The sequence below is a fragment of the Bubalus bubalis genome, chromosome 10 (genome assembly GCF_019923935.1).
Source record: "Bubalus bubalis isolate 160015118507 breed Murrah chromosome 10, NDDB_SH_1, whole genome shotgun sequence".
In the NCBI taxonomy this organism is placed as follows: Eukaryota; Metazoa; Chordata; class Mammalia; order Artiodactyla; family Bovidae; genus Bubalus; species Bubalus bubalis.
Genome location: NC_059166.1, coordinates 72,046,230 through 72,069,056, shown reverse-complemented (window position 1 = coordinate 72,069,056; position 22,827 = coordinate 72,046,230). Strand labels below are relative to the sequence as shown.

At 39.8% G+C, this 22,827-nt stretch overlaps 2 protein-coding genes across 7 annotated transcripts in view; one reads left to right on the top strand and one right to left on the bottom strand.

Moving 5' to 3' along the window:
• The window catches only part of MCM9 (minichromosome maintenance 9 homologous recombination repair factor), a 94,108-nt gene that overhangs the window by 20,649 nt on the left and 50,632 nt on the right, over positions 1–22,827 (top strand). For 4 of the 6 annotated variants that reach the window (XM_025294765.3, XM_025294767.3, XM_025294766.3 and 1 more), the window contains 2 exons: positions 3,560–3,685; positions 5,067–5,186. In XM_025294765.3, the coding sequence (XP_025150550.2) occupies positions 3,560–3,685; positions 5,067–5,186 (246 nt within the window). Of the gene's footprint in view, positions 1–3,559; positions 3,686–5,066; positions 5,187–20,285; positions 20,622–22,827 lie in introns of those variants that run through there. The other 2 variants (XM_044924434.2, XR_006542458.2) reach the window with 2 other exon arrangements.
• On the bottom strand, positions 8,679–21,638 carry ASF1A (anti-silencing function 1A histone chaperone). The gene is made up of 4 exons (XM_006046686.4): positions 21,178–21,638; positions 15,202–15,317; positions 10,559–10,735; positions 8,679–9,077 (listed from the first exon to the last, which is right to left on the bottom strand). Exons 1-4 carry the CDS (start codon positions 21,284–21,286, stop codon positions 8,865–8,867), a joined length of 615 nt encoding a protein of 204 aa, XP_006046748.1. The 5' UTR covers positions 21,287–21,638; the 3' UTR covers positions 8,679–8,864.

Sequence of the window (22,827 nt, the reverse complement as noted above, 5' to 3'; positions counted from 1 at the left end):
AATTAAATCTTCAAGTGTCTGTTTTCATTCTTTCTTGGAGGCATCTTCTGAGAAAAATAAATGGAAGCCAATAATAGACTATTTCTGAGAAGCTTCACCTCAGATCTAATACACAGTGATTATGTATCATAAATCATGTATTGAATTGGACAGATATCATTCCATAAAATAAGACTTTCATTTGCTTTAAATACAAGCAATTGGCTTTTATTTTGTGGGATTTTTTTTTCTTTTGCTTATGTGTGTAACACATATATAGTGGTTATCAATCATTCTTTTATCTGATCCATAAAGAACCAAAGGTCTCTGTATTATAGCTTCATTAAGCAAATCTTTTACAAATCATGTTGTTCATTCGCCTAAGTCGTCTCTGATTTTACGACCCCATGGACTGCAGCACACCTGGCTTCCCTGTCCTTCACCATCTCCTAGAGTTTGCTCAAAGTCATGTCCATTAAGTCAGTGATGCCATCCAACCATCTCATCCACTGTTGCCCCCTTCTTCTCCTGCCCTCCATCTTTCCCAGCATCAGGGTCTTTTCCAGTGAGTCGGCTCTTCGCATCAGGTGGCCAAAGTATTGGAGCTTCAACATCAGTCCTTCCAGTGAATATTCAGGGTTGATTTCCTTTAGGATTGACTGATTTGATCTTCTTGCTGTCCAGGGGACATTCAAGAGTCTTGTACAGCACAGTTAGAAAGCATCAATTCTTCAGTGCTTTGACTGTATGAACCATATGTATTTTTAAATAAGTTTTTTTACTTAACATTGTTTCTCCCGATCAATTCCCTACAAAAATCTGTAACAGTGTTAGGAAGGGCATCATACAGGGCTATCAGAAGTGCTTTGTGCTGCTGATCAAAGAGTCTATCTTGTTTTAATTAGAAGGCTATAGCTATACATCTTATTTACCAGATGAAAGGAAGAAATAATTATAATAACCTGTGGGAAATATAAGTAGGAAGACAGGGAGAAAATGAGGCAACATTTTTCTTTTTAGTATGAAGATTCTGCTTTGTTAGTTTCTTGAGTACCTATTATCAGCCATATCTTAGCATTTCAAAGTGTGTGTGTGTGTGTGTGTGTGTGTGTGTGTGTGTGTTGGGGGCGGAGGGAGGGTGGTGAAGGTGGGGAGCTGTATCCAGTGTGTCTTCATTTTGCTTGTCTACAGACAGACATTACTACATTTCTCAGCTCTGGGAGGTTGGCTTGCTTCATTAAGATCTGATACTGTGAGTGCCGACAAGGAGCTGAAGATTTTCTTGTGATCTCAGGGATCCCCTGACCCTGATGCTTAGGGGATGGCTAGAAACCCAAAGGGGTTGGGTTCTGTTGGGCCATCTGAACCCACTCCAGGGTGACTTATCATCTTAGACCTAAGTTCTCTTCAATGGGGTAAATAATGGCCGTGCCACAAGAGTGGATTACATGGGCACACTATTAACACAGTCTAGAACCAGAAATTTGCCCGGAGAGGGAGAGGAAGGAAAGTGTTGGTGTATCATTCCCCCTAATGAATTCTCTTCCGTGATAAGAGTCATGAGAGCTTCTATTGCCATGACCCAAGGAATTAAGTTTTTCAACTTTAGATAACAAATTTAGGCAATGGACCTTCCCCTTTGCCTTTCTCTGGTACCTCAGATCGGACTTCAGTTTATCTTTTATGATGACCACAGTGTGAGGAAATGGTGAGATAAGATATAGGCACAAGTAATACAGGTATAAGAGTTTCAGTAGCTCCTATGTGCCAGGCACTATTCTGTGTGCTGTGCAATAATTAACTCCTGAACAGCTCTATCTGCAATACCATTATCATCTCCATCTCACAGATAAGGAGATGGAGGCGGAGAGAGTCAGAACCTTGCCCCAGGTCAGGCAGCTAGTAACACTGGGCTCTGACCTGAAAGCCCATAGGAAGTGCTTCCTGTCAGCACATTAGTCAGGGAATCCACCTTTACTCAGAAAGCTGGCTCTTTGACAGCTTTGACTTGAGTGTCTCCCAGGCCAGTTTGTCCACTTGTTCCCTGCTTACTGAAGCTATTGTTTCTTTTTATGTGTAATTTCTAGATTCTGGTCAGAATTTATGTACCTGCTGTCAGGTCTTAACTATGTAGATCTCAGACATTTCATCTTTTTCTCTGGGCTTTCTACCTTGGAAAAGGGAAGGAATCCCTTTAGCAGTTAATGAAATTCCTTCCAGGGTTGACTAATTCTTTTTTTGGTTCCTGTTTTATTTACACTAGAATGTTTTCTTTCTTCACTACTTCTGCCATCCCAGGTTACATCACCAGAGCTTAATTGCCACTGAGTCAATTTTGATTCCTTACAAAAGTAGCCTTTGTGCATAGGGCCATAAATTATGGAGGAACCCCTTTCCTTTATCTTGGTGAAAAAGCTTCTGGAACTGGTGTCATCAGCTAAAGTAGTACTTGTATGATTACCTTCCTCCTCAAAAGAGCTATCACTGAAACGTACAAACTCAAAGTTAAATATAAAAGCTCTCAGATGTGCAAATTAGTTACCAGCATGAGGACATTAGGTTTCCCTGGTGGCTCAGATGATAAAGAATCTGCCTGCAATGCCGGAGACCTGGGTTCAATCCCTGGGTTGAAAGGATACCTGGAAGAGGGCATGGCAACCCACTCCAGTATTCTTGCCTGGAGAATCCCATGGACAGAGGAGCCTGGCAGGCTGCAGTCCATGGTGTCAGAAAAAGTCGGACATGACTGAGTGACTAGGGACACAACATACGGACATTAATTTCTGGTCACATGAATGTAGACACACCGAGTGCCATCACAGTAGTGAGTTCCAAATACGACAAACTCAGGAAAGGCTTGTTAGAATCTATGCACCTCATTGGTTGACTGGTCAATGACAGAACGAAATATCTAAATTATTCATGGATGGGATAGGCAGATTTTTGGATTTAGTGTCTGACATTTCTAGAAACAGAGCCTAAGACAATGATAACCTCTTACTTAAAGCATGTGATCAGAAGAATCTTAACAACTCCAGCTTGGACTCCTAGAGTTGTTTATAATGATCTTCTAAATATCCTGATAACACAGATACTGAGTATAGATAAAACAGAATTTACCAAACTGCTCAGAGCAAATGCTGAATTGACTCACAGGATGGGTTGATTTTACCTCTTTTATACCTCTGAAGAACCTCCAAGTACCTTACATAGTTTTCTACAGTCTGACTCATTGTTTCTGAGAACACCTTCCTTTTATTTAGGAGTGGAGTAATTTTACTGAAATTATTGCACAGGAAGTGCAGCTGGTATTAAGGGATAATGCTAGCCTGATGAGGGAGAAAAGACATTTCTTTCTGTCCCTTATAAATATGCTAAACTTATAGAAACTTAAAACAGGTGGCAGCCAGAACTTTTCATCTCAAGGCATTAATAAGAAAAGGACTTTTAGGAACAAAACATTATTCACTTCTTTTAGTCAGATCATTTTAGAGTGTTTATAAGAAGATAGGACAAAAAGGGAAATTTCAGTTAGTATTTCTTGAAAAATTATGATAACTCATCTTTCTGCTTTTCCCAGGAAGGAATGAAATATTGGCCAGCTTGTGCCCTCAAGTTTTTGGAATGTACCTAGTAAAGCTTGCTGTGGCCATGGTGCTGGCTGGTGGGATTCAAAGAACCGATGCTACAGGAACACGGGTCAGAGGTTGGTACCCATTAAGATTTCTGAGAAATACTAACACATACAGTAAGAAGAGAAGCTACGATTTCCCTTTGCTGAATGAAAAATTGCTTGTTGAGCTTTATTTTCCAAATGCAGTCTTTTAAAAACTGACAGTTGTTCACTGTCTAATACTCAGTCCAACATCAGGAACTACTTTGTAGAATTCCAGTCTTTCCACAGACTTTTGCCTATAAGGGAGCCACAATATAAAATCTTTATGTTTCTTTTACTGTCTGTTTTTCATTGGATTTCCAGTCTTTCTCCAAGAGGAAAGGATTAGAAACAGTGCTTTTCAATGTCTCCAAGTCAGTGTCTCTCCATCTGTGACTGTCAGTGTGTGCCTCTTAGACTGTTGCTCTCAGTCATCTGCCTGCTGGTTCGCCTTCTGCTGGTGGGCAGCAAATATGCCATCTGCCGAGAGCTGCTGCTGCAGGTCACGCATTCAAGCCAAAATGACTCAAGTCATTTCCAAATGGCAGGGAGCTCTTTTATGGTTAAAACACTTAACTGACCTGAATGGCATAAATTAGGTTTATTATGGCCCTCATATAGGTAGTATAAGGGCCGTAATAACCAAAGGCTTAACCAAAAGACTAAAAGGACATTATTGTAAACCAGGTGTTGGTAAGGACTCAAAAACCATACTGTATAGAATAGTAAGTATAATAAGGTTTATGCATATTGTATTTCTTGATTACCTACTGTTACAAGGCATTCTGCTAAATATTGAACTTAAATAGTATTTCCCTATTAATATTTTCAGAAAATACTTGAATATGACTGAATAAATTTGCTTGGTCAGTGAGATAACATCTGCCACAGGATATTCACATGTTTTTCTATGTTACATTCAAAAGTAAGAACTTTTAAGATAGATGTTTCATGAAACTACTAAAATTTTCATAGAATGAAAAGGTTTTCACTTAACTGTTAGAATCATAAGTGATTTGGTGTTTATAAAACACGTTCAAAGTCGCAAACACTTAAAAGTATACTTGTATGGATGGATGGAAAGAATTAATCACAGTAGTTTGATATTTAAAATAAATTAAATAAAATCAGAAACTTCATAAGCTGAAAGTTTTTTAAATGTTAAACACAGTCCCTAAACATCTGGAACTAGAACAAGAATTTCTTAAAAGTTTTTAATTTTAAATGCTGCACTCAGAAATCCAAAGACTATTATTTATTTTGAAAGTTAACTTTTCTAAGGACATTCTGGATAAAGTCTTCCTTGAATGACCTTAAACTAAAATACTATATAAAATAAAAATTGTGTGAGCATTCCAAATGGACCATTTTTGACTAATTATACTTATGAGTCTTTTCATAGCAGTTAGAAACTTTATTTATGCTTTTCTAGGTGAATCTCATCTTTTATTGGTTGGGGATCCTGGCACAGGGAAATCTCAATTCCTCAAATATGCAGCAAAGATTACACCAAGATCTGTGCTCACCACAGGAATTGGATCTACTAGTGCAGGTATTTTATGTGATGATTTCAGTTAATTTAATGTTACTTCAGAAGCTAACACAATGGTTATTTTCTTGTGAAAAAGTACCTATAATAGGATATATTTCAAGATTTTTGAGTTACTGCCAAAAACCTAATATTCAGCATTACTTTTGTCGCTCTAAGAAAATATTTCAAAAGCTTCACCTTCACTTATTTTTCAAAAGCTTTTTCCATGTGTCCTTTTTGTATCTTAGTTTTGAATGATTGTGTTCAATTTTCTCATTCTCTAGTGATTACTTTTGTACATGCTTAAGCAGCATCTGTAATTCTGTGAAGACCTAGCAAACAGTGCTGAAACTAACTAAAGAGGGGTAAAATCTCACTTTACAAAGTAAATAGATGGCATAAAGCTTAAGGCATTTTCATACTCATGGATCTCACAGACAACAGTGATTCCTGCTAAAAATTCTTAGGTAGAAAATGTGTCTTAGATGTGGAAAGTGTACTTTTATCACTGCAATGTGGAGCTTCATTCATACACTGTAATGATTCTTCAACAAGTACAGTATATTTAAAGCCTTTGCTGATAGAATGTTAAGATTTGATTATAAAGTGACTTTAGGAAAAAATTATTTTAAAGGACATGTTTTGACGCCATTTAAAATTTCTACACAGTTTTGACTGGGAAAATATTTCTCCTGTTCTCCTATAGTAGGCCTTTGGTTTCATACATTTTACAAATGTTACTTGTCAGGGATGTCTACTCTCCATGGCCTGTACTCAGATTTCTTATGAGAAGCTTATATTTTAAAACTTACAAAGCAGAAAGTGCTCCATTATGGTCCTTAGTAACAAGATCTCTGTTTTAAGGGGTCTCAGCTTTGAAATATAACTAAATAGTATATTAAGCACCGACAAGAAGGGATTTGTGGATTGAGAAGGGTAGACAAGCTTTAGGGTACTGGAAGGGGAAAAGACAGGAATATATGAAGAAGACTTCATGTGCATTTCAAAATTTTATGACTCAGTATTTTAGAGTTCTGTATTAAATGATATTAACAATGAACAAATAAAAGAGTTTCCCCAGTAATGACATGGAATGTTTCCTAATTATTATATGGAGTGTCAAGAAATAAGACCAGGCTAATTTGTGGACTACTAGTATTTCAGAGTATTTGGAGTTTTAAACTGAATGGCTGCTGAATTCACTGAATTAGCACTTTTCTGTCTTATTACCAAGGTTATAATCCAAATATGAAAGAAATGGCAGGTAGAAGGAATATAAATTTTAGAACTGTAGATAAGTTATTGCTACTTCTAATCCACCCAAAGGGCCAGACTACCCTTTATTTAAACTGTATCACAACCCATTAGAGGGTCTATTCATGGGTCAGAACCAGCACTTTCAAAACAAAACACAGTAACAGATACTACAGTATACTAGTGCACAGCGAAGGTGCACTATTACGGGTTTATTATGTGAAAATCGTTAATATACACACTTGTGTTATGGGGGTCATACTTAAACTTCTTTTTTTGCCATAGATTACAGTAAAATGTTTTGAAAACTGTTGCCATTGACTTTCTTATTAACTAGAAAACCTCAAACCTGAGGGTTAAGACCAAATGAAAGCCTAAGGCTGTATAAGATTATAAATGAACGAATGCACGCATGTTTCTCAGACTTCGGCTTGTTCTCTCAGCTCCAATGATAGCCACATTCCCTCTGGCCTACTCGCCTATTTCCTTTGTGGCATAAGTAATTTGTTCATGTTTATCTTCTCAGGACACAGCTATTCACTATGATCAGAAAGGGAAAAAACATTTCCAAACTTTCTAGCTGTTATTTCAGGCAGTGTCTAGCTAAAAAGAAAAAATAAAAAACAATCTATGCATTCTAGTTTCTTAGTTCCTAATGTTTGAATACTCTTTATTTTTTAAAATTATAGAACCATCAAAATGTTAAATAAGTGAGAATAGTTTTCAAGCTTCAAACTTCTGTGAAAATTGGCTGTCAGTTTACAAATTGATGTAAAAACCTAACTGTTTGATGTCAGTACAAATCAATCATAATTAATCAGGATAAAAACTCAGCTGTGAATTGATTTGGTAATTTGGCTTATATATGTTTTATTTCTAATAAGCATGTATTGTGTTCCTGTTATATTAATCACTGAGCTCTTGGTTGGAAAGTATTAGTTTTATTTTCATTTTAATATTTTAACATTTTCTTTTAATTGCAATTAGACAAAAATGAAATTTTCTTCATGTTGTTTTAACAGTCGTATGTATTTTACTTTTAAAGTCTATGAACTAGTTAGTGGACAGTATTTTAATTATCTGGTATACTAAACTTCAAAGTTTAACATTAAGCAAAATTTTGCTTCACAAAGTCACTTTGTAGAATGACAGGAAATATATACAGCTTCAAATCCATATTCAGACATATGCCCCTTTCCCTTCCTCAAAATAAATGCTTTTAAAAAGTGCAGTATAAAAGTTTTAGCTATGAAGGCACTGCATAATTCTGTATTATATGGCTAATGTCTTGATTAGCAGCAAGAGTGATGAGAATATTCTACACTTAATTTACTGGAACATAAGAAACTTTTTGATGAAGGACTTAGCTCTCATCAAAGAAAAAGAACCTTTTGGCCCGTTTAGTTAATGCATTCCTTTTCAAGATTGCTTTTAAAAAACCTCATCTGAAAAAGCTATCTAGAAATTGTCTACCAAAAATATTGTACATGAGTGTCGGGAGATACGGAGAAAAGTACTTTATGTGGAAATATATATAGTTTCATATGATAAAGCTAAATATATATTTCCAAATCTACTGTTTTTATATAAATGCTGCCAACAACAGATGACTTGTCAAAACAGTTTTAAAGGGTTATGTTCATAGTATTTTTTATAAATCTAATGAACAAAACAAAGTCATTATACTCTTCTGTTCTTAAACTTAGGGAGTTTGTATCTGCTTCTGACATGTTGAATTCACTGGGTAATGATGATGTATGATTCAAGTACTGTTGTGCTGTCCTAAACTGTTATAAAAACAAAAATAATAGGCAGAGGACCTTATAAACAATTAACCACATTTGTTACCTTAGAACCAAACTGAATGCTGTCTAACATTATATGAATAGTAGACATAAGAGGCTTCAAAGTGGCCTGGAAAACTAGATCTTGAAGTTCTTGGTCACATATAGTTTACTTCAAATCCCTTCTTTAAGGGTATGCCGGGAAAAGAACGGAAATTTGCCCCTTAAATCAAACCAAATTATGTGTTATCACAGGAAGACACATTTAGTTGAAGTGCACTTTGTTCTTTCAAAGGTTAGTTAAGATAGTGGCCCAAAGATTATTATCCAAGAGGCTAAGACATCTTTACAACCTGGTCTAATGATTCATTTTTCTTTTTAAGTGCTTTAATTACATATAGAGGAGAAGAAAATAATATGTATGTTTTAATCAGATTAGTTTCAGAACAAATAAAATAACACATTAGAGAAAAACTTACTTAAAAATAGTTGTATTTATATTCCACAATTTGCTCAAATACTGGTTTTCTTATAAACTTTCTACAGGATGTTTTTTAAACAAATTCTTCACATTGCATCTTGACTATGTACTTATGGAATTTCAGGGAAATAGTTCTGTATGTTTTTATAGCTTAATTTGTACTAAAGGGATGGCAGGTGGTCACATGCAGTCCATGTGGGATTCTAACATGACATTTAGTGAGTTTTCTGATGTGGACCATCCCTTTGATGCCGAAGGTAATGCATCTGTTGAAAGAAGTGACGGTAGATTTGGATTACTGCTCTCTGCATCTTCCAGTTTTTCTGTGTTATCTTCCCAATTAATGTGGAATCTTGTGACTCTGGGATTGGATGCCAAAATATTCCTTTGAAGCTAGAGGATAAAGGAAATATATAAATGGTAAACACTAAGAAAGTCAGATCACTGTATACAGATAGACCTTAATAGAATGGTTCTTTATATTTGTACTCCTAAAGCACTAATTCATATACAAACTGAGTGAGTGAAGTCGCTCAGTCGTGTCTGACTCTTTGTGACCCCATGGACTGTAGCCTACCAGGCTCCTCTGTCCATGGGATTTTCCAGGTGCGAGTACTGGAATGGGTTGCCATTTCCTTCTCCAGGGGATCTTCCCAACCCAGGGGTCGAACCCGGGTCCTCCTGCATTGCAAGCAGACACTTTACCATCTGAGCCACCAGGGAAGTCTTTATATACAAAGGTATAAGTCAAATAAAATACACTAAACATAACTAATAAACAATAGGGCCGCAGTAAAGAAATTATTTTAGCCTAATGGAAACAAGATGTGGGGAGCCTGAGGGAATCATTCAGATCTTTTACTATCCAACAAAACATCTAACTCTATCCTTATTTCTTAAAAGGGAGAGAATCTCTTGAATGCATCAGAGGATGCTTCATTTAACAAATTAACGTGCTTTCTAGATTTTGATGTGATCTTTCTTCAGTAATATTTTCAAGTAAAATGCAAAGTATCCCCAAATAGGACCTTTCATTATTAATGGTTTCCTATCTTTTAATTATTATTGCTCATTCTCAGACGCAATATTCTAGTTCCTTCTCATTTTGCTATACAACTAGCCATACAGGTAACTAATAAATTAGAAAGGGAAGGTTCCACATCAGAATAAAAAACATTCTAGCCTTATTATCAGAAAGAAGAACATTCCATTCCACTCCCATGTAATGTTTCTTGCATGGTCTGGTAGATAGTGTTATGTTCAATATCACAAAAATCACCAGTTACTAAACTATTACAGTTCCCAAAGGAAAATCATCAAGTACTTGGTATTTCTGAGAATATCAAGTCACAGACTTCAGGTTCTCACTCAGAAACTTAGCTGTTTTCACCACCAGATAATATTTAAGACCTGTAGTTTAACCTCTGAGAATAGCTGATGAAGCAAGGCATATGGGAGTTTAGAGATAACAATGTTCCTATGAAAAACAAAACATCCCCCTACAATTTTGAGATGTTACAGACCAAAATATTATGGAATAATCAGTACAACACACAGGAATTTGAACATCCTAAAGACGGAAATAGATAGAATCACGATGTATGGGAAATGCCATACAGGGAGCCATTAACAGAGACCTGCTGGAGGCACTTTCAGTTTTCTAAATCATCAGACTCTCAAGGTGCCTAACCAACATTAACCGCTAATAGCTAACCTGGAGGTAGCTTTGAAGTCATCCATGGTAAGGGAACAATGATTGGCTTGCTTAGTTGGCACAAGGACCTCAAATTTATTTTGTCTCAAAGCCACTGGCAACTGCTTAAAAAACTGTATAGTAAAATGAATGAAAAAGGAATAATGAAAAGGAGTATTACCTTAGAAAAGTCTGGTTTTACTGGCGGATTTTCCCTTAATTCTGTCTCGGTATATTCATTATTTACATAATAACCAACTCTAATAAACTCTTGACCTCGATAGGTGCACGTTATTAGCACAACTGTTACACCTACAGCATCTGCATCTGGAATGAGTCCCGGGTTAGGTGCGTCAGCCTAGAACCATGTAAAAAAAAAAAGAAACACAGCACAAAGTGTTGTTAACCGTAAGCAACACTGGAGTTTTGGTTACACTGAGCACCTTCAGTCAAGGGCACAGCAACCAAAACTTGGAAATCATACTGGGAAGGCAAATGCTCATTTTTGAAACTGACTTATAGCTAGAAAATATAGTTCATACATTTCTCCACAATATGCCTAAGTACCTGAAAACATCACCACGTCTAGAGGAAAATACATGTGGCTACCGTGTGTGCTGGTTCATGACGGATTATGCAATATTCAATTATAAAACCTTTTATAAAATATAGTAAACAAATCAATAGTCTTAATGAGTCCAACCTTCCCCAGTCATAATTTCAGACCTTAAAAATTAGTAAACATTTAATTATCCCATACAGCCTTTTGGCAGCACATGTTTATTATCCAGTTTCCTAGGACCCATATTCTCATATCCAGTCAACACCCCCCCCTTCACAGATATTCTAATAGGAAATTAATATAAAACTGAAAGTGGAGTGGAAATAGTTTTATAGCAGAATTTCAAAAAATACATAGTCCCACATACTATGGAAATTCAGTGAAGGGACAGATTGTTTGAGGCAGATCTTGTTTTGAATCAAACTGCTCTAAGCTGAAACTTGAGGCAGGTGAGCTAGAGGTGGCTGAGAGCTCAGGCCCTGTCCAAAGCCACTTGGAAGACAGGAAGGACTTAGTTGGAAGGCGTCACAGGCTGGGGACAGGCAGTGGTAGCACCGGGCATGGCCGAGAGCAGCCACTCTGATGGCACGAAGCATATGAAGTCCCACAGATTGGCTACTTCTTGCTGTGACACGAAGGGCCATCCCTGGGCCTGGGTGAGCGCCTCAGCTCATGCCTCAGCTTGGGAGCACTTGTGACTGGTGTTCTCAGGCATTATCATCAAAGACTCGTGATTACTGTCTACCTACCACAGGGAGGTGACACAGAAAGGCACCGGACACCCACCTAGTCACCTAGACTAGAAGCCTGTCACCTCAGCTTCCCTACCTCCCACATCTAGTGGGTCTCAGTGTCTACCATCTCTGAAAGCAGAATTCAGGTCTTCATCTCTCATCTGGAATATTGCTAAAACTTCCCTGCTGGTCTCCCCCAGTGGTAGCCTATCTGCACTGTGGCCAACATGCTAATGCTATCTAAGTGCAGATCGATTCCTATCCCTTCACTGGGTTCTAAAAACCTCAGGTGATTACCCTAATTTCTGACAGAAAAACCCTCAGTTTAGCTTCATTTATAAGGCCCTTCACAATTGGTCTCAATCAACATTACAGTCTCTTTAACTCCACCTCTTGGTCTAGAAATGTAAGTTCTTTAAAAAGTAGTAATAATTCTTCATGCCTTTGTGCCTTGCATATATTCCTTCCCTAACTTGCTGAAAAATTCATCTTTGAAGCTTGTGTCAAATGTATCCTTCTTAGTAAGGCACTTTCTAATCCAAACATATAATTAATAGCACTCTTTATGCACTCATATTATTTGACACAATGTCTCTATTAATGTATTCCAACAATCTAAATATGTTTACCCTTCAACCTTCCCTGAAATTCTAAGCTTTATCTTGGGCAGGAGTCCCATCCAACTCTGTGATCTCAAGTCTGGCATGGTTCTAGGCACAGTATATACTGAGTATTTTGAAATTTATTCATAACTCAGTTCCTGCCCTGACGTGGTTTATGATCTCTTTGGAGAAATACCAGAATAGAACAGGGGGCCTGAGAATATGCTGTTTGCCTTTGGGTGGAGATGGGAAACAGAGGTGGTTTAGTGCTATGGGAACCTCTCCCACTATTGCTTCCCATCCCCTTAGCAGATTGGTTCTAAGCATGTTTGTGTTTTAAAATTTGTTTGCTAAAGGATTCAGCCTGAGCGAAATCAAGGAGAGAAGCCTGCAGGCCTCTCAGATGATTTAGGATGGAGAAGTGACAAGCAGAGATCTTTGACTCCAACAAGCAATATGAGGTAGATGTCTGGGCACCTTCCTGCTAGCCTTTGACACACTTAATTAAGAGGAAGGCATGTGTATTCGGAGAGGCAAAATCATGGCAGACCAGGAGAACACTATGGTAATTTGTTTCAAACATAAAACACAAAACTATTTTAGTACCTTTCTGCTGGTAAGAGTGAATTCAAAAAAATGCATAGGCTGAACACATGATCTAGGTCACACTGTACTTCCTTTGTACTTTTGGCAACATGTGCACACATACCAAAGTGAAAATCACTACAGGGAAATAGTTTTTTAAAAACTTTTCCTACAGCACTTAAAGCCCAAAGTTGAGGAATATTCTTAACCAACATAAACACATAGAAAAGATAAATTTTTAAAAGTTTGTTTAAAAAATACGGCATTTATTTTCAAGTTTGTTTTTTTTTAATCAGCATTGAAAGGTATATCACTACACCTCAAGTTTCTTGATTTGAATTACGCATTATCTTTGAAGTGGTCCTCCCCGGTGGCTCAGATGGTAAAGAATCTGCCTGCAATGAAGAAGACCTGGGTTCGATCCCTGGGTTGGGAAGATCCCCTGGAGAAGGTCATGGCAACCCACTCCAGTATTCTGGCCTGAGAAATTCCATGGACAGAGGAGCCTGGCAGGCTACAGTACATGGGGTCACAAAAGAGTCAGACATGACTAAGCACAGCACACATCTGAAGTATAGGTTCTCTAGGCTTGTGGATCAGGGCAAATAGTGCTTCTTTATATAACAATTTCAAGAAGCTAAGAGAATAAAAACTTAGTTCTCATTATAGAAATAGGGAGCTGTCTGTCACTGATTATACTTAACTGCTTTATTCCTCATGACATTCTTATGAGGTAGGCTATTATTCACACTTCAGAGATGACTGGCATGACTAGGAGAGGCTAGGAGCCTGACTGAAGTCACATGTCTCTAAGCAGCAGAGTGGAACTAAACCTAGTTTTCAAGTGCAGGGCTTCCCTATACAGGCATCTCTGATACCCTCATCCTCCACTAAGATGATCAGTCAGTCACACAACTCAGCTTAACAGCACTTATTTTTTTTAAAAGATTTTTTTTTTTTAATGTGGACCATTTTTAAAGTCTTTAGTGAATTTGTTACAAAACTGCTTGTTTTATGTTTTGGTTTTTTTTTTTGGCCAGGAGGCTTGTGGGCATGTAGCCCCGACCAGGGATCGAACTTGTACTCCCTGCATTGGAAGGCAGAGTCCTAACCACGGGACCACCAGGGAAGTCTCTAACAGAACTTGTAACTAATATATTTGAGCCTTTCAGTCAGTATATTTAAGCTTTCCTTAACCATTTATTTACATATAATACTTGTTGCTTTTTAATAAAAAGCACTAAGGCTAGGAGACCAAGATTCTGAATTCAAATTTAGGAAAGAGGAGGGAGCAGCGGTAGCTTGAGAGATAGGTTTGAGTGATTCTTAGCCCATATCTTCTGGGATTATTTAACCAACAGTATTCATTTAAATTGGCCTCATCTGTGAAGTGAACCAAGTGAGCGCTCAGGGATAGAAGAATTAGCTTTTTTTTCTGGTTAAGTCTTCTCAGTGGGTTCTACTTAAATAATGGAATTCTGTTGGGTGGCAAAACTTGTAAAAAAAAATTAATAATAGTTTTTTTTTAAAAACTATGGCTAGTTACTCTTTGGACTATTATAAACATCTTCCTCTAATAAACATGGATAACTGAGAAGTGACTAGATAGTTGTATACAACAGTTTGATGTGCATTGAAAGGAGTAATATTTTTCAACACAGAAGACAATGTCTGAAGCCTTGGCACAGACCTAAATACTGTCAGTGGGATCTGAGAACATAATTATATATTAGAAGAGTTTCTCCTTATAAATGATAGAGCTGTGGATTTGTAATAGTAATCCTCTATAAGAAGTGCAGGGTACAGGCTCTAGTAGACCACTGGACTTCCAGTGACCTAAGATCTCACAGATCTCTTATCTCCTAACATACCTGGTAACCTAGCTGAATTACTGATTCAGTAATGCTAAAATAAAGTTGTTTTGTTATATCATTCCTAGTGTCTGAAACTATAATCTGAAAATGCATATTACTGATGATCCCAGTTAGTAGTAAGCATTTTGAACCCCCTGTTTTGGGCTGCTGGACAGCCAGCCACCCTAAAGGTTTCATACTCAGAGGCTATTCAACAGGAAGAGTGCAAAATTAACCATCACATGTGTGCTGCCACAGTGAAAGGTTAACTGCGTGCTGTGCAAACCCTGAAGTAAAAATCACAGGAACACTCTCAGCACACGTAACCAGGAGGTGGCATTCCTTCATGACACATAAACTTGTTAAAACATGAAAGAAGCAGATAAAAAGTGAATGCAGCAGAACCAGAATGATGTAGCCCAAAAGGAAAGGGCTGAAGACCATTTAGAAATGTGTTTGGCATACAGATATACCAAGAATAATCTTACCTGAAATACAAACATATGCCTTCCTGCAGGAACAGGGCCCACTAAAACAGAGTCTAAAACTTGATCGTATTCTTCACTTTCTGCAGAGCCCACATAGATAATTTTCCATTCCAGGTCTAGGGTTAAAAACCAAAATATTATTTCATATTCAGTAATTACAAGATGACATCAAACACCCTTTGAATGTCCACTTACACCATTTATTGGCTGCTAAAATTGGCTTTTCATAGCAGAAAATCCAGAAACACACCTAAGTGCTCCTTATAAAATTTGTACATTTCATACCAGTTTCTCACAATGCTGTTATGTGAAATACTGGTTCCTGGTCAGGGCGTCTCGCAAATGAAACAACATGGCCAAAAGCTTGGGAAATGCTCTTGAGGATTTATAAAGCACACTGGCAGAGCAAGGGGTCTGAGAAATCCTTCAGTAAAGAACACCAGTATTATTAATCCGGTGTTCCCTAAATTTATTTGGCTAAGGAATACCTCTGCCTTTTCTGTATGTCATCATTTAACAACCTGCTAAACCCACTTTGGAAGGGCTACCCCATATTATGCACAGATCCAGATCAAAGAGCTCCAAAGTGGAAAAATCACTATTTGCCAACTTCTCCTGTGGCTCAGAAGCCCCTTAGGGCTTCAACTCAACTGTTAAAAGTTCACAGTGGGTTTCTCCCTCATGGCACCCCTTCCTGTCATCCATTCTTTACACTGGGAAGAGGAAACAAAGGTTCCTTATACCACTTGATGTGTCAGAGTATACACTGTGGGAACAGGCATGAGAACAAGAGAGAATAAAGTACAAGCCAAGTCACTCCATGTAGTTCAGTCATTGTATGTAATTCAGTCTTTACTGAGCACCCTTGACAGTGTGCTCTGCGAGAAGAACACCAGAGATGAGTACAATGACTTCTCTTTGCAAGCGGCCTCCTCATTAGTAGGGGGAGGAACACCATTCCACAAATACAAATTATCTCTGAGACCTCCTGGTCCTCTTAGGATGTTTGGCACTGTGTGGCCTGCCTCTTGGATCCACTCCACAAAGTCTACACCAGCACTCGGGGATGGGGGCGGTGATGTTTCTGGGTCACCTGTGGAGAATCTAATGCCTTCATGTGTTGTCATTCTTGTATAACGTTGTAGCTCTTTTTGTTCCTTAAATAGGTAACAGGAATAGGCTAGGTACTACTTATTCATAGTGTATTATAAACTGCAGTTTATTTAAGTAAGAGATCCTTTAGGTTTCTTCTTTCTCTTACTGTGTCATGGTTCTGTCCCAGACCTCGGCCACTTTATCTTCAATTTCTAGTACATTTCTAGATGCAGGGTCCTACATCTGACATCTCGTGAGATTATCTATTTGCTGATGAAGATTAAGAGAGGGAACAAGCAGTATGAGTATCTAGTCAGAAGGAACAGCAAGTACTAAGGCCAGACAGCAGGCACATGCTTGAGAAAAAGCAAAGCCACCGGGCAAGAGCAGAATGAGCAAAAGAGAAAGCAGCTGACTGTGAGATTTGGAGGTGAAAGGTGTAGCTAGAGGATGCAGGGTTTGGAAGTCATCGTAAGGATTTTTGGCTTTTTCATGAAGTGGCATGGGAAGCCACTGGAATGTTGAATGTTGAGAGGAGCGACACGGTCTGATTTTCACTTTGTGTGTTTGCATTAGTCGCTCAGTCATGTCTAACTTTTTTTTGACCCCATGGACTGTAGCCCACCAGGCTCCTCTGTCCATGGAATTTTCCAGGCAAGAATACTGGAGTGGGTGACTTTCATTTTAGGAGGATCATTTTAGTTGCTGTGTTTAGTAGAGACTGTAAGATGGCAAGGGACGAAACAGGAGGATAGTTCAATTGAGTCAAGAAATTATGGTGTCTTGGACCACATGTAGGCATAGAGGGGAGAAGTAGTAACATTGTGGATATATCCTGAAGGTGGAGCCAGCAAGAGCCACTTATTTTTTCTGGGGGCAGGGAAGGGAAACCATCAGGAGTTCCAGGGATAAAGAAGGTAATGAATAATTGGAGATCATATATCTGGTAAAAATTTAGAAACTGTCCATATGTGAAACCTTGAAAATAGGTGGGATTCCAAGGGAGTGAGCCCAGGGGGTTCTCCAAAGTTAAGAAGTCAGGGAGATAGGATCAATTAAAGTTACCCAATTAGTGGCCAGTGAAGCAGGTAACCCAAAAGTCAAGTGGAGAAATGGTTTTAAGAAGAAAGGGGTATGGAAACTACTCAACTAGCTAAGTAAAAAGACTGGGAATTGTCACACAGAGGTTTCCATAATTCTTTGTTCATTTCATAAGTATTTGTACTACTATGGATTGTGTTCTTGCCTTAATTGTTATAAGCTGGCATTTGTGGTCTGGTGCAAGAACGTGGTTATGACTTATAAACCTCCCTTTATAAAATACCTGGGCATTGGTCTTGCCACCTCACACCTGTTATTCAAAACCTCAACAGCTTTGTAGGTTATCACATGGGTTTAATTATACCTGTTACACAAAGTTGAGACTCTTGATAGGTTAAGTAATATACCCAAATTCACACAGCTAGTAAATGGAAGAATCAGAATCCAAGCTATGTCTCTGAGACTCCAAAGCCTGGGCTCTTTCCAAAAATCTAAGGAAGATAGATTCTTCCCTTTTTAGCTCTCAAATCAACAGTGAAATAAAGGAATTTAACTGCGGGAGGTGGGAAGGCATGGCTGAGGGCAGAGGCCAGGGGGACAGATAATCTAGCCTTAAGGAGTATAGGCTGTAACTCAGGGTACCTTAACTTTTATGCTATGGATGCTTGCTATAGCTATTGAGTTTAAAACGCACAATACTTAATTTATAAATTAGCATCCGTTGTTTTGTTCTTAATCTTTTCTTTGAACTCAGCTTCATTCCCTTGCCCCCTGTATTTGAAACAAGAAGGGACAGGATGAAATGCTTTACACAGGTGATAGTTTGAAGGAGTTTACTCACTTATTTAAAAAGTTAACTGTTTCATTTAATCATGGTAATGTCAGTCTCCCAAGTGTGTCCATTTGAGATGGGAGTGAGGGAAGTCACCATGTAAATTTCAAACTAATTACTCTATTTGGGAACACCTGTGATCTAGGGGGACATATGTAGTCTTTGTGAATTAGTACAAACCTGAGGTTTTAAAGTATGAAGCTTCATTCAGTTACGTTTTAAGTATGTATTCAACTGACAGCTCTAAGTATTGATATTGATCAACATTTTTTAAAAAGGCTCCGTTCAGTAAAGAAGAGAAATCAGCAATCCACAGAAGGTATAAGAAAGTCAGCAGTAAAGTCAATGAAAATGTGTACAGGCTTGGTGACCATTAGATCAAACACACCCAAGGTCTCCTATCTCCCGGACTTCACAGGAGAGCCTCTCCTTGTATCTGTGGATTGCTGTCCTACCCCTGTAGAGGTCTTATAGTGGATTTCAACTAAATTCTCTTAAGTACTCAGACTTTTTCTGAAGCAAAGTACTCAAAGACTTTCTGAAACAAAGCTACAGGGCAGCTGTTAAAGGAAAAGTCAAAATATGTGAGGGCTATTGACAATTTAAAGTATGAAAAATGGCGGCCAAGCTTTGGAACTTGAAACAAAATTATACAGTAAAAATTTCTCATTGGACTATTCTATAGTTCACTTTCAAGAACAAATATTTTAAAAAACTGTAGCATAAAAGATGGGACTATAAGAAGTCTTTGCTAAGTAAACTCTATTTCCTTAATCCACACAGCCTCTAGGTGGAGTACATAAGCATGGCACCTTTTTGAAAGATTCCTTTGCAGCTTCAGTATGACTCAGCTTAAACTCTTAAAAAGTACTAAATAAATGCCCAGTATAAATGCCTGGGAAGTGAGGTAGACAAGTCAAAGTAAGGTGTATTCCTGACATCAGTACTGTAAAAATTCTGATAGGATTCAGCTTGGTTCTGAAAAGATCCCATTACAAATGGAACACATCAATGGCAGGTTTCAACCATCCATTGTCAAAGCCCTGTAACAACATCCTGAATCATCTAACTTCCTTGTTGAGAACTGGCTCCTAAAATGGAAGATATCACTTGAGAAATACCAGTAATTTCAAGAAGTTCTAATGCCTAAAACACTGCAGTATAAATTGGAAGGGACTCATTTATTGAATTTCTCTTGCATTTGTCAATTTTTATATGCGACTGATAGTAAAACCAAAAAAATTAGTCTAGTGGGCATGAAAATGGGCCTAGTGGCGGAAATGCTTATGGGCAGTTCTTTAGTAACCAAATAGCTTTGAAGTTTGGTAATAAGGAAAATCCCCTTTAATTTTTATTAGCAACGGCCCATTTAAGAATTAGTTTAATAAATGAATTGTCTTTCAAAATGTGCCTACTATTGTATGTGCATATGTGCTTTATATTTGTAGTAGAACTACAATGTACGGAACAGCACACACTAAAGTGGTAATTATGGTTACTTTTGAGTGACAGGGAGGCGGAAGGTACAGAAAACTGTTACTTTATATATGTATGAACAACTTTTAAAAAGTTATTACAGTGAGCATATGTTGGTTTTCGTAATTGAAATAGTTTACACGCTCCCTAAAATACATTATACAGGGATTAAAGGATAATTTTTAAAGTGAAAATGCTTTACATGCCTTGATTAGCATATAATTTAAAATGCATTTTGCTAAACATAACTAAGTTCAAACAAAGTCTGTCCCCTATTTAGCTGTAAAATTACCATCGATGAAGTTAAACTTTTTTTTCCCCTTGAAATTTTGAAAATGGAGCACTGGATGGTTTTAATAAAATCGGAAAGATCTTGGCAAATTTTAGCTTTCTAAATTTCTTACTGCACATGCTATATGTCTTTCGGAGGACCTTAAAACGAACTTAGAAAAAAAACACTAAATTTTGCATTGCCATCAGGACTTTATTTCCTAGCCCACTTTTGTGTGTTATGTTCAGGGTATTTGGATGTGGAATTGCTGTAATTAGATTTCAACACGTTCTTGAAGGAAGTCTTTCAAACTACCTAGTGATTAAGTCCTGGAAATTATTTAAATATTTTACTTATTTCTGCTCTTAGGTTAAATGTAACTTGCTAGCTTAGCAATATGTTTCTTCCTGAGAGAGAGGAGAGAAGATTTCAGTCACTAAAGATGAGGAGCCCACGTTGCTAGGGGCGAGCCTGCGCGCCAGCATCCCCGGGCTCCCCGAGCATCCTGGGTGCCGGCTGGGGAGCGCCGGCCCGGGAGCACCCGCGGCCCCCGGAGAGCGCCGGCCCGTGGCGCCGAGGGGCCGAGCCTGCGCCCGCCTCCCCCACAGGTTGGTCCAGGGAGCCAGAAATCAGCGAGAGGACAGCCTCGCTCCCCTCCCCGAAGCGGCCGGGCATGGCCACCCCGGAGAATCCGGTAACTCCAGCGTGAGCGCTAAAAATGGATGTGCCTCTTGCTCGGGGGCAGGAAGGTGGGCAGGCGGGGCGCCGCGCTCGTCACCCGCGGAGAGGAGGCGTCGTGACGCCGGGGTCGGTGGCCCAATTCTCTACTCTCGGTAAGATGGCTCCGCTGCGAACTCGCCGGCGCCGACCACACACATGCCTCTGCCTTCCCACCTCCTCGCCGGGGCCGCGGAGGCCGTTGGGTGCTCGGGGCCAGCCCGGCGCGACCCCCGGCCGGCGCCGCGGGCGCGAGTGCGGGTCTCGCGAAGCGCCCGCCCGCCAGACAAAGCTGGCAACATGGCTACCTCCGCTCGAACAAGTTCCTCGCAAGTTGAGCCGCGGCAGGCGCCCCGGCGGCGGCCGAACGCTGCGCGCGCCTGGCCGGCCGTCGTCCATCAACTTCAAGTTTCCCTCCGCAGAGCCGAGCCCGCAGCCCGCTCGGCGCCGAGCCCCGGCCGCCCGCGCGAGGCCGGGCCCGGGAAACTTTCAACGTCTGCAGCCCGCAACTGACAGCCCGGCGGCGGGCGGGCGCCCGACTCACCTTCAGACAGGTCCTCGATGCACTCGAAGGTGATCTCGAACTGGAATGGGTTGTAGAAAGGAGAAGGGTTATCCAGCACTACTACATTGTTCACCTGAACCTTTGCCATATTTTGAAAAAAACACAAACAATGGGGACGGGGGGCTCGTTGCGGCACAATAAAGTCCAGCGCGCGGCCGCTCGGGAGAGCGCAGACCCCCGCCCCGGCGCCGGCCCGACGTCGTGCAGCGGCGACTTGAGAAACTTTTTTTTCCTCTTTTTATTTACACGGGAACACTCCACAGTGTTTTGCAGCTTTCCTATTTCTCTAAACTACAGCCCATTCTGCTCTGATAACTAGCAGCGTTGCCTGCGATTGGCTGCACCCGAGCTCTGACCCTCCTCCTCCAGCGAGGGCCTCCGCGGCGAGCAAGATGGGCTCCCGCTCCCGGAATGGACTCGGAAACTTTAACTGCGGCTCCACCTGCTGGTGTGGATTAGGACAAAGGCGGAGAACAAAGTGAGTGGAATACGGGCTGGGAGGCCCGCGCGGAGGCCGCCGGCGGCGGCGGCGTGGGGGGGAGGGGCGGCGCAGGCCCCGCCCCCGGCTCGGCGGCTCCCGCGCCTCACGTCGGGCGTGGCCGCAGCGGGGCGGGGTCGAGGGAGGCGTGGCCACGGCGAGGCGGCAGGAGGCGTGGCCACGGCGGGAAGGCGTGCTCGCCGTGGGCACGGCGGCGGGAGGGCGCGATCCTGGCGACACCCGCCTCTGGGGTTTGTGTAGTGGGTTTGTGTCTTTTTTTTTTTTTTTTTTTCCTTCTGACTCTTTTTCACATCAGTCCGACGGCTGTGTCGGCTCTTTACTGAATATAGGAGATACGAATCTGTTGTCTACACTAGGTTAGGTTCAGTTGTCTGTATACTGGGTAATATTTGGGTTAGAAGGAAGGATTGGTTGCAGTGGAAGTAAATTGCATTTTATAGACTGATGTCAGCTCAAAAGGAGCAAAGCCATTTTGGAAATCTAGTTCTTGGCCAATATCTACGTTTGGGCACGACAGCGCCGTTAGTTAAATAGATACAAAATGAAGGACAAGGACACCCTTTTCCACCCACACTTTGTGGAATAGGTAATATTTGGGCTGCACCCGGGTCGTCTTTCTCCCGTTCCAATCTGGAAAGTCTAGAATAAAAAGATGACTTGAGGTTGGATCACTTACACCAGGTTTCTCCTGTTCGGTGGACACAGCAGGAACATAAAAAGGAGGAAATGGAAGTATCAGAAGACCGAAAGGCAACAGATAACAAGCAGAGAAGGGAAAAAGCGAGTAGAGACCACGAAAGCTTACCAAGACGTGCAATTTTCCAAAAATTCATGACCTGAACCGTTAGTAAGTAAAAATGTATGGCACCACGAACAAGTTCAGAGGAATCTTTACTTGATTATTCCACATTCAGCGTCAATTTATTTGTTCTTGACTACCTTTGTAGGAAAGGGAGAGCTTGTAACACATTTGTGTAAGGTTGTTGAGCTGTTTCTATTTTCTAAATAAGAGCAATATAAAGGGATTTTTTTTTTTTCCTGGTGCATAAACCATCATTTTTGAAGTATTTTGAATGAAACCACTAAACTTGGCTAATTCAGAGAGAAAATTATTTAAGTGTCATCTATGC